Here is a 12,925-nt window from a genome sequence, read left to right as displayed (position 1 = left end):
CGTCAGTCCGTGAAAAGGCGCCCCCCGGCGCCTAGCCGCTCGCTCTACACGCGTGCATGCGTGCGGTACACGCTTGGTCGATCGCTCCGACCGGCGGACGTAGGCGGAAGCGGATGCGATAGGGCCGAAGGTGAAAAAGCGTACGAAAATGTACGAGCGAGGAAAAAAATCGCAGCGAGAGAGGAGAAGTAGTTACGGCTCGCGAGCGTTCACTAGTCAGACAGTTGTGTCTATAAATTGTCCCGTTTCGATGTGTAGGTGTTTGTCTCGCGGTCGTTTCGATAAAAATTCCTTATATTTCTTGTGATCAACATATTGCATTTTGCACTGTAAAAATACTAAACTGCGATCTAAAACTGTCTGGAAAAGACTATTTCTTGTTATTTTCACGCATACATATATATTAATCGGAAAAAAAAAAAAAAAAAAAAAAAAAAAAAAAAATATATATATATATATATTAGTCATCGTATTTTTAGACAGATTTTGCTTATTCTTAAAAAGCCTTGTTCGTGTACAAATTGGAAAATTTTATTGAATATCTTTCCCTACAAACGTCTAACTCACTAAAAATTATTTATCCATTTGCATCAGACCTTTCTCGCTTTCGAAGCAATTTTCTTTCGGATTCAAGATTAATGATGGATCATTATTACTTTGTAAACGTCACATCACATCTATCTCCTATTTCGTTATATAACACTATTGTGCTATTATATTACATACATATATCTTAGATATCATATATTTTGTACATTCTTTTTTAATTTCTCCAAAGAAATAAAATGTAATAAAAACTAACACTTCCAATCAATTGAATTCAATTAGAAAAAGAATAATATCTATTTTAATGATATAAGTGAATATATATAAGGGAAAATAAGCTATAAGAAAAAAATCAGAGCTATTAAATCAGAATCTCGGATACATGATGATAATAATTTTTGTAACGATCTGCTGTTAGAAAGATTGCGCGCTAATGGTAGCTTGTTGTGCCGAGCAAAGGCGTGTCCCATTAGACGTCCGTGAGGTAATATGAAGCCTCCGGTTCCTCGATTAGCCGGTCACCTTACACGGTTAATCTTTCGGTGTACAGCCCAAGCATCGCACCACTTTCACCCGCGTTTCCCCTTTCCTATCTCGCCTTTTCACGTTGCCCGTGGCACCTGCTTTGCAGAATGCGCGCTTGTTTTGCCAAATTGACACGAAAGTGTGAAAATTAGAATCAAGGAATTTAGAGATGAATAGAGAATTAATTTCAGTTTTGAATTAAATTACAAAATCTAATTTAAATTAATTAAATTTAGAGAATTTATAGTATTTAGAATATTTAAAGATTTATCAAGTTTCGATATTCTATGACGTGTTGTTTTTTTATTCTCTTCTCACATCTTGTATTTCATAAACATTATTCTGACATTGCAGCATTATATATTCTTATCTATTGCAAGAGAAACCGGAGTGAGTCTACATCCCATACTAGATTGCTTTTCAGTCGGCATTTCTTTCTGACAAGATTGGCTAATACTACAACTTGACGTTGCTCCGATTCGTGTATACCAGCTTGAGAATCTTGATTAAGTTTAAAGGTCGATGGAGCAATGTGGAAAAAGTACCGCATCATTGCATTCGTCGATTGATCGATCACGCAAACATTCACGTAAAGGAACAACAGAGCCGTTCTCTCCAGGCTGTCTATCCGTCCTTTTAGTCGACGGCGCTTTTTACAGGTCAATTACATCGAAAAAATTTTTTCTCGCACGCGCACCGAATCGGGATGAGTCTTACGCGAGTTGGCGCAATCGATAATAAAACTTATCTTCCAACTCGGATCTTCCTCATTTAATCCTCATTTAGTCGCGCGCGCGCGCATGAGCGTTTCAAAGTAATTAAAGGCAACGATCGAAGCAGCTTTTCAATCTATGCCTCTTAAATTAAACGCCGCGACGAAAAAAAGTTTGATCGATTCGCGATTAAGACGAAATCAATGAGCAGAGAGGACCGTTAAACTTTTTGACAATTATTTCTAACTTTTCAACAGCTTAAATTGAGATTATCGACATCTATAGCGTGTGTCTCGTTTTTTTTTTTTTTTTTTCTTTAAAAACTATCCCCAATTATTCATAAATTAGAATATTATTTTTATCGGATGGCTCATTGGAAAAAATCAGACATGTATAATTGCAATAATTCCGGACGACATTATCTCCACAGGGGTCGAGAATTCCGATGGAGGCCCTCGACGGGAACGGCTCTACAACTTTATATGCAAAATAAACCAATAAAAATGATGGGAATACGCGCGGGAACGTTAATAAAGTCGGCAAATTTGCGGAGGTGTCGCGTCGCGTGTTGCCGATGTATCACTGTAATTGGAGATGTATATAATACCTATCTGGTGTGTCCGAATTAGGAAAACAATTAACGCTGCGGGCGACAAGGAGCGAGAACGAAGAAAGAAGAGAAAGGATAGAAAGAAAGAGAGAGAGAGAGAGAGAGAGAGAGAGAGAGAGAGAGAGAGAGAGAGAGAGAACAGCTCGTTGATGATATTGCGGCGCGCGTTGCCCGCTGGGACTGCATCAATCTCATTCCGAACCATTCAATTGATACTATCTCGCACGATTCGTAGCAATAAACAATGACATGTTGATGCAACGATGGCGCGAGAGCGTCGGCCTTCTGCTGTCCCTTTTGGTCCAGCTCTTGCACTCCGCCTCGCGCTGGTTTTGCCCCGGGACTTTTTTTTTTTTTTTTTCTTCAGATTAACGCGGGAGGCGCAGACGTGATTTATCCTCTTGCATTTTTCTTTATCGATATGAATGCGCTCTCTCTCTCTCTCTCTCTCTCTCTCTCTCTCTCTCTCTCTCTTCTTTCTTTCTCCTTTATTTCTCGCAAAGAATGAAGGACCGACTCGCTAAAGATTCAAGGAGCATTACAAATATTATTGTGACTCGAACAATCCAGATAACTATAGGCTAAAATAACTTTCAAACCATGCTATTGTAATAAATTAAAAATTCTTTTGTAACTAATTTAAATAAATACGCAAAATAATAGTAGTATAAAAAATTTATAAAATACATTTTCTTTCGCAAAAAAAAAGTTTTTTTACGCTAAAAAAAAAAAAAAAAAAAAAAACAAATCAAATAAATTTAGAAAATGTTTATAAAAAATTGAGATATTAACAGAGTTATATAATATAAAAAAATATAAAATATTCCCGGCATCTGTAGCGAGAAGAGACGCTCGCTTGTCGACTTTCTCGTGGAAAGACGAGTAGGTAAAATGTCGGTTATACGTAAAACGCGTGGCGAGGGTGCCTATGATGAGAGGAGTCATGTAGAGTGCCGCCGCTCTTTCCCTTCCCCTCATCATCATCATCATCATCATCATCTTCTTCTTCTTCTTCGCGGTATGGAAACGGCCTATGGTAAGGTCAGCCAGAGAGACATGCGGTGGATAATTTCACTTCGGCCATATTTATTATCCTAATCTCGACACGGTGCGCACGTTTGTGGCCTACATTCACCGCAAATTGCCCGACCGCCCCCGTTTTTCTTCGCATGCAGATCAAGCGAGTGCAATCGGACGGCATCTTATTCGCGTATGCATCTCCTTCTATATCACGACTGTGTCTCCCCTTTCCCCCCCCCCCCTCCCCCTTTCCCTTTCTTCCGCTTCCCGCGCCGAATACGATACCGCGGTTGGCGGTCTAATAACAATAATAACTATGCTAACGTGGCGGCGCGTGATGGTATGTAAACCCGGTTGGGTTACTTGCACGGGGGGGGGGGGGGGGGGGAATGCGATGATGTCTAAAAACTGCATCTCGCGAACGAGCAGTTTGCTTAACCTTCGATCTCGACGCGCGAGAGAAACCGTTCTGGTTCATAATAAAATATCCAGCAAAGAGGAATTCTCGAGCCTTATAAAATGATTTTACAACAGTCTTTGATGTTAAGGACGAATATACGTTTAGTTAAAAGTATCTTTCGCGAGATCTTTTTTTTTTTTTTTTTTTTTTTTTGTACAAATTTTTTATTTCTCGAGATTAGATTTCCGACGACGAGGACGATCGGAACACGGAAATCGCTAAAAGAGTGACCAATCGGGCGTAATTAACGGAGCGTAACTAACGGCACGCCCCGACCACCAACTAATGACACGATTTTCACCCACGTGTATCGCGATATCGCGGGCGTAATTACGTCCGCGCGCCTGCAACATTAGCGTACAATGGTTCCATTGTTATCAAGGTTCGAAGAACGATCGCCTACCGTATAACGTCGTTTTGCGCATTTTTCGCAAGCCAGTAGTCGCCATTCTCGCGGAATTCATAGTTAATCTAGCTCGATTATTTTTCCGTAAAATGTAAATGTCGTGAAAAATTACTAGTTATGGTTACTTACCCCTCCATTTGCTCATTCTCGCGTTGTATCTTATTGAATTTACGGTTAGGTGTAACGTGAATAGTTAAATATATCGCCACCTTGAATATGTATGCTGTTCAAGAATTTAATCTTGGTAGCGTACAAAATATTTTATAAGATTTCTCTATTGTAAATTGATAGGATATTTATTGTATAGGTATTATATAAGTTAAATTAATTTTTTTCTGAAAACGCGTATTGAAATAACATATACATATATACATATAATAATATCAAATGAAGAATTCTTTACATAAATGCAATAATTGTAATACCTAAAAATCGATAAAAAATATAATAATGTCATTCATCTTTTAAAATTTATATATAGGAATATGTAATGAAAAATATATTGTTAATTAGTCTACATCTCTGCAGCTATTAAGATATCGAGACATTTACGAGAATGAAATGAAATCGAAGTATTATATTGCTATAAAAAAAGTTTTAAATCTGGTATCCTAAAGTATAATGATACGTGTATATCTCATGTCAGTCTCATTAGTTAGATATCGCGCGATCACGTTCACCATTCGGTCTTTTTACTTTCGCGGGGAACGAACGAATGCGATTGGAAAACCGCAAGCGAAGGTCACGGAGTTATTAAAACCAGTTCCCTCTTCTTCTCTCGACGGCGCGGCGCGGTGATTATCGCGCGTATGGCGAGAAGTCATGACCGGGTCAGGCATCGCATCAACCCTTCTCGCGCGAGTTTTACAGCTTGCGGACCGAAATGGAAATGCCACTTTTGAGCCGCCGATTAACCACCGTCGCTCTGATCTACGGCGGTTAGACGCGCACTGCTGCTGCTCGAGAAATATATATATATATATATATATATATATATATATATATATATATATATATATATATATATATATACACACATATCCGTCTGCGTATATCCGGACACCGGGGTTTCGGAGAAGCGGCAACGGTTTGGCCAGACTTTTACAGCCGTCGCGCAAATTAAACTGCCACCCTCAAAGAGTCGCCGAACCAGACGATGTACGGGGGTCTTAGATCTCGTTTGCGCCTCGCTTTTTGTAATGCAACAAGAATCTTTCCCCTCCCTTCCTTCGCCCCCTACGGATCGTGGATCCTGCTCTTGTATATACCGAGGATATACCGGGCGTCGCGAGGCGAGCGTAAATTTTCTATATGCGTGAAAGGATAAAAGTACCGTGCGTAATCCGATTGCTATAAATTTAATTTCGTACTTGTACATAGTATATTCTCATACTCTCACTCTTTGAGATTTTATGAGGCGCGAAGCTGCGCTTCTAATAAAATCCACTCAAAATATTCAATATACACTTTACGAGGCAAAAAAAGAAGGAACGCGAGAATTATCATTTTTTTCTCAGAAAGTGCATCGCAATGACGTCTTTGTTGGAGGCACAGAAATTTAACTCGCAAGCACTTCTTTCCGCGATGAATGCGAATAGCATTCGAGTTCTATACAAAGCGCGCGCGCGCGCGCGCGCGATAAAAGTATCCTAGTATACAGGAAGAGAGGCTGCGAGGAAACGACGGGACATAATAATAAAGAAATGATCGTAGTGAGTTACGAGACAACATAAGTGATATGGTAATAAATGAGATAGTACCTAAACGAGCTAAACACACCGCAGCCCCAATTTGCCGCCGCGGCCGTAAGCGGGAAAAGCTACGGTGCTCCCGTAATAATATGGCGTATATAAAATGCAGGGGAATCGAAGTATCAGTGAAAGCCGATCGATCGATCGTTCGTTCGAGGGGGAGGTACGTACGATACTATAATCGGTAATCGATTGAGCCATTGTTTCCGATGGCGTTTGTATAATAGCGGAAGTGAAAAGGCCCTATATCGCCTTTGAAAGTATCCGCGCCGATCGAGAGCTCGCGTCGGAGGATTATCGAAAGAGGGTATCCCGCTGCGCGATTTTTTGATCGCTCGAGGTGAGCGACGCGACTTGCATTCGTAACAATGGCCGATGTCAAGGAAATATTGCAACTGTTCCGATATCCAACAGTTCTCGCCGGTTTCTACTTAAACAGTCTACAAAACTTTTTCACGAAAGGATTGGAAATCGACATTTTACTCACCAGTCGCGGAAAAGGTTCTCGCGATCACTGCTTCTTCTACCTGCTGTGGATCCTGAAACATAAAAAATATTTATAATCGGTACTTTTTATAAATAAAATCGAGAAGAAATAAAAAAATTTTATTTTTTTTTTTTCACTTTTTATATAATTGCGATTTTATTTAAGACGAAAAGATTTTGTGTCAAATTATTAAGTGTCTAAAAATAGAAAAAAATATAATATATGAGACATTTCGATTTATAAAGTGTCGACATTATTTTTTTAAATTCTCAATCAGCCCCTAATACGATAATTATGATTCGTAACGTAATTGTCGACGGATCCTGTGACCAAGTCAACTCGAGCGAATTTTCGAGTCCTTTTGACAGCCGCTAAAAACTGATCTTGACAGTAAACCGTAAACTACACATAATGTTGGATTCTCTGGCACGCCCGTTGCCAAATCCATTCGTCACGGACGTGTTAAACGACAACAAGGCCGCGATAGCCCCGAGCGGCTCGTCCTTTTGGCCGGACAGCTGTAAAATTAATGTTGGAATAGTCAGAAATATGTCCCGCCAGTTCTGGTTGCCATATAATGACGTATGCGATATATATCATGACACATCGCACGATGAAGCAATATGGAAAGATCAAGATCGTATCTCGCATTTAAAACGCTTAAATGTGACCGTATGATTTCCGATCTATGATAATAAATACCGATATGTGTGCTTATTAAACACACACATTAGTTTTTAATAAATTTCCACGGATGTATAATGCATTATTATATATTTGCTTAATATAATATAATATGGTTTCTACAAATCACTCTCATCATGCGATTGATAATCTTTTAAAAAGAGATTTTATTATTAAATTTTAAAGAAAAAGATCTGATATCTTATTAATTATCTTTTTACTCGCAAAAGATAAAAATTGAATATATCGGATTAAAGATGTAAAGAAAAAGAATAGAAGACGACGATAGGATATTCGGAAAATGCGGAGTAAATCAATGCGTATACATAACGTAACACGTGGACACGAGCATTTCGTGCCAGGCCAGGATCCTGATTAATGCGATTCGTGACGCGTCCGCGCACTGTAAACTCGATCCTGATTAATACTGTTTACAGCCCGGCGCGATACCGAGGGCCATTAATCAGGATCGAGTGACGACCTCTCTTAAGCTACTCCTCGTCGTTCTCGACCACAAAGTGCCACATTCGCATTAACGTTTGTAATCTCGTGGCTTGTATGTGCACAACTTTTTAATCTATTTTTCTTGTCAAATGCTAGATAACCAGTCTTTTTATCGGATATTTAATATATGTGCATTCGAATAAATCCACATATCAACCTCCCAAAGAAAAATAATTAAAATAAAAAATATTTTAAAAACAATGTGATGTATTTCGCGTAAGATATAAATTCCATTAATTAATTTGTACAAGTTTGTGTGTACAGATGGATACTCGTGTATTTGTCACACGATAAAATCTCTAAATTATTATCAAAATCTCCCAAGAGACTAAGGTTTAAGACTTGATTCAACAGTGTTAATGAACATAAACTTTGCGTTTAGCAAATTCAATTTAGCAAATTGGATTTGTCTCAACAGTTTTCAATCCTATAGTTAATGTTTGATGCAGATTCGCCGATTCGGCGATTTTGAAGTCAACGTTCAACGTCAAGGATGACTCGCAATTCAGTACGAAACCTGAATTTCAACGAGATGTTTATTTCGGCTCTCGTGCATGGTGTCAATGCACCTGGACGGCCTGGACGCGGCCAAAGTCGCGCGCGAGTTCGCAGACGCGATCTCGAAAGCCATTAATCAGGATCGAGCACGACGACCTCTTCGCGAGCTACTCTCGACGTCGGTATACATCGGCGTTGACCTTGGATCTATGGTGGCATGTGCGCGACACCCAGCAAGAACTAGAGGGAACGACCACCGTACAGGCGCCATTTCCTGCTTGCACCTGCTCGCAGGAAACGGCCGGGCAGGCCGTTGGGCAGGGTGACAAACGAGGATATCACATCGGCGCAAAAGCGATAAATAAATCGCCGCTCCCCCTCCCCGCCGACACCTCGCGGCATCGATCTCGCTCGTTCGACCATTTTTCCCAGCTGGTTACCGCGTAAATCAGCATTCGTGCAAGCTCCTTATCGGATCCGCGACAGATGGTTTCCGCCGATAATTATGACAAAGCGCGGATAATGAGTATATTTCACGGACGACGATTGTATTCGTGAAGGGCGGATAAATTACCGTGCGTGAACTGTGAATTATTCACGCAAATAAATTATTATCCTGCGCATACGCGCATGCATCTAACGTCGTACTACTGTGTAATGTGTTCTAGGTTTTCTTCAACCACACATCAATCAGTCTTTATTTAATAATAGTGTAGCGTGTTAAGAATATCGAGTAAATATTGCAACTAATGGAATATGATGGAAATCACGATGCGTCGAATTAATTCGAATCAGTAATATAGTTTGAATATCATTTAAATTTCTACAATCTTGAAATTCTTTAATGTTTGATCTCGAAGGATCAAACATTAAATGTCTTGAAAAATCTTAATTATTAATTTAGTTTTAATAAACTTTACTTTAGAGAAAAAAGAGAAAATAAAAATATAAGAATACTGTAAATAAATATAACACACTAGGATTAAATTTTATTTAAGCGAAAATTATTTATTATGTAAAAAGAAAATTTTTGTCAATTCTTATCGATATACGTGAGACAACGAAATGGTGGATCGTTCAAGACCTTCGAGAGATTTTCAAGATTAGTATAATTTCGAATAATACTCGAAATATATTTCGAAACAGAGCAATGAATTAATTGATTGAAAATTTACAAGAGGTGTAATGGAATTATTAATAATAATTCTAGAGATACATGTATTGTACATATCAGGACGATAATATCGAACATTTCGACATCATTGTAAGATAACAGACGGCGTCTACAAACGAGTTGAAATCGAGGTGCGAAACTGAAATTCTTCCGCTGTGCCAGTTCAATCATCTCCGAGCCGTCACTCGTGAATCTATGTAAGTTGCAGCATTTTTTCCACACGAGCGAAAGTGCAATCGACCGAAAGAATCGACCGACCGATCGATCGCTGCGCAACGATAGGTCGATGGCCGACTTTCGGTGCTTTATTATCGTTTGGAAAACGACACGCGCCGTCCGGATATGCGGCGTTACAAATTACGTTGTTCGTGCGAGCGATCGATCTTCGGTCCGCCGATCGCCACGAGCGTTTTCGCTTGTGTGCTTCTGATTTTCGTGGATTGAAATGTAAATTAGATCTCGCGCCGAGAGAGAGAGAGAGAGAGAGAGAGAGAGAGAGAGAGAGAGAGAGAGGGAGAGAGCGAGCGTCGAGGATTAGTCAAACGCGAAACGTCAATACGTCCGAGAAACTTTTTAAACGCTTCTCCATTATGCGAAACGGAGGAAGTAAAAGTAAATCGAATCGGCTGTCTGTAAAGTCACGTCAATTTGCGTTTCTTCGAATGCGAAAATACATTAGGTAGATTTCAATAGAAGAGAAGTCTTGAGAATTTTTCAGACAATTTTTTTCTTTCCTTCAACTAGACATAATTTATGAAACATATTTTTCATAAAACCTCCTATATCACTTAAACATTATTACAGTCTGTGTGGAAGCCAATGATATTAATATTACAACAATATTAATAAAAATTACAATTATCATATATTCTAATTGTAAGAACATTATATACACACGAAATGCAATTTCTAATTGTTTCTACATAAACGCGATTTAAATATAGTCGTCACTCAGAAATCGAACGACGCCGAGACGCCGACGCGACGGTTCTTTACCCGGACGGGTGAGGAAGGCGAGGTGAGAGGAAGAAGGGAGGGGAAGGGGAAGGGGGACAGGAAAGAGGTCTCTCATGAACTTGCATCTAACATAAGAGAGAGAGAGCAGCGCGGATCCCGCGAGGCTCGAGCTAAGTCGAGAGCGAAATTAATAGCCCACTTGTCATAACAGCCAACGATAGGAGCGAGCAGCGTGGCAGCCCGAGAGAGAACCGGACTTGGCGGTGATCTTAACGGCGGATATAACGTCCAGCCGCGAGCAATTCGCCGTGACGAATTTCCTACGTCAGCTCTCGGCTCTCTAGAGGCTCCCTCGGTCCGCCGAATGACGTATGCAAATCATGCGCAACGTGGCGTCGCCGTCGCCGTCGCCGTCGTCGTCGCGTCGCGTCCAAAGGAGCTGGTCTTTTTTTCTCGTCGGATATTTGCCCGTCATTGGAAAAAGACCGGCTCTAAATTGGTCGCCGAATGCCCGGCTGACAGGATGTTTAATATGCGAAATTTTCAATTCTTGCGAGAAACACGAATAGCAAGAATATCCTAATCGAAGAGATAGGCAATTATAATTTTTTTTTTCGTCATTTCCATCAGTCTCGACATACTTTTCGTTATTGATTCTGACGTTATTAATTGCAACTTGTGCGTTTTTAGCGACCCTATTACCTCTTTTATGCAAAGAGGCGCGGCGTAGCGAGTAGCGAAACAAAAGTGGAAAGCGAGCCGGATTTTAAGAAGAACCTCGGCAGGATAAGTGTTGACCTGTATTTTCCAGAATAAAGGTAGCGCGAAATTATCGTCGCGCCGCGCCGCGCCGATAAAACGTCGCCGTAAAATGTGTAATTCATTGCTGACGTAACACGGTCGATTCCTCAGATATAGAGAGAAACAACGCCTTTTTCCCCCCCGAGACCTTAATTCATATCGTCGTTACGAGATCAGTTGCCGGCCAGTTGCCGGTAATATATCTCAATAATAATTCGTTTGACAATTCCACGAGCTGTTAAGAGAACAATTTTCTATCCGCGAAATCTATCCATCTCTTATACATATACGTTCTCAATATTCATATCGTTACTTAACATCGCGGAACACTGTGAATTGACGCGCGACATGTGGTAGACAGGTACCCGGAGGATTAATGCACGCGATACATACACGGGGCTCCATGAGCGCCACGGGGTCCCACAGAAAATCACCTCTCCCGCCCGGAGGTTCACACGCACAACCCACCAATATATCCCGAGGCATCCGGATACTCGGCATCGCGCTCATAAAAATGCCGGCGAGACGACGCCGTCGCACACGTGGTTCCGGGTGATACCAACAATATGCCCCCGATAAATAACGCGTACCGGCGGCTTTAAGCTGAAAGCGCGGCCGACACGGCGCGTTAAATATGAATACATTCTTCGAGCCGCGCGATTTCAATTTCACCTTGGGTGGACACGTCCCCGTTACATTTCGCATCTTACGGGTCTTCGTAAAGATAAGACCCAGTTGGCTTCGGTTGGAGCGCGGGTGAAAGTTATTAAAAACTGGGTGGCATAAAACGACGTCGCGTTTCGTCTAACGTCATCGTCGTCGTCGTCGTCGTCGGATGGAAATTTCGCCGCACGACGCGACGTTTCTCTACTACTAACATGACATCGAAGCGCACTCTCCGTCTTGCCTCGCGGCTGACGTCTTCAAACGCGCATTCACATCCCGATCGCGCTTGCATCATTCAGATATTGCATTTACGGCAATCGATAGACAAGGGAAACTTTCTCGAGACCTCGATATACGCGCTCGCATAAAACACCGGGAATAAGCGCCTCTGTGACTCGAGCGTGTAAAAGTGCTATGAATTAATAAAATATCAATTACTTAAAAAATATGGATTAATATACGCTACTATATGCGCTAATGTATGCGCTAATGTATGCGCTATACAAAGTTTATCGAAATTGCTCTCCAAGATTCTCCAATTTCTCCACTGTCTAGATAATAGTTTAACTATAATATTCCTAGAAGATAGTAAAGAGAAATTATTCCTTATAATATTTCTATTTTCTACGTTACGTATTAATGATAAATAATAATTTTTTATAATCGTTTTACGTTGACGTTCAGTAATAACGATTGAGTTGGAATAAATTACAATGATTATAAATTAAAAAAAAATGATATATGAGGCAGGTCATTGGACGAGACTGACAGAAGTTCCTTTGCCATTGCCGCAGAAACTAGTATAGCCCGCAAATATCGGCTGTTAACCTGATTTACACACTTACATATCTTCCGTCTTATCAGTCTTTTAAATCCGCGATCGGAAGCTGCCATATAAGAACGTCGATGATCGATGACTCTCGCGACAGCGAGGTCTCCGGCACTGTTACATCAGCGGTTAAAAATACATCCGTGTCCATCATCATGAAATATGACGTTTTATTGACACTGCATTAACAGGAGTTTAAATTAATTGATGAGAGTTAAATTGAATTACTCATATGTGTATATATTGTAATTTAAATTAATAGTAGTTAAATAAAAATGTTATTTTAGCGTATGA

At 40.3% G+C, this 12,925-nt stretch overlaps 1 protein-coding gene across 3 annotated transcripts in view; it reads right to left on the bottom strand.

Annotated features, from left to right (window-relative positions):
- LOC140675408 (uncharacterized) overlaps window positions 1-12,925 on the bottom strand; it is a 150,105-nt gene that overhangs the window by 58,055 nt on the left and 79,125 nt on the right. For all 3 annotated transcript variants that reach the window (XR_012048391.1, XM_072909866.1, XM_072909867.1), the window contains exon 2: window positions 6,519-6,570. Coding sequence is in view for 2 of the 3 variants with exons in the window: in XM_072909866.1 (XP_072765967.1) it covers window positions 6,519-6,570 (52 nt within the window). In the remaining variant the exon portion in view is untranslated. The remainder of the gene's footprint in view (window positions 1-6,518; window positions 6,571-12,925) is intronic.

This window comes from Anoplolepis gracilipes, chromosome 17 (genome assembly GCF_047496725.1).
Source record: "Anoplolepis gracilipes chromosome 17, ASM4749672v1, whole genome shotgun sequence".
Taxonomy (NCBI): Eukaryota; Metazoa; Arthropoda; class Insecta; order Hymenoptera; family Formicidae; genus Anoplolepis; species Anoplolepis gracilipes.
The sequence above is the reverse complement of the archived record's forward strand: the minus strand, read 5'-3'. Positions and strand labels throughout refer to the sequence as shown.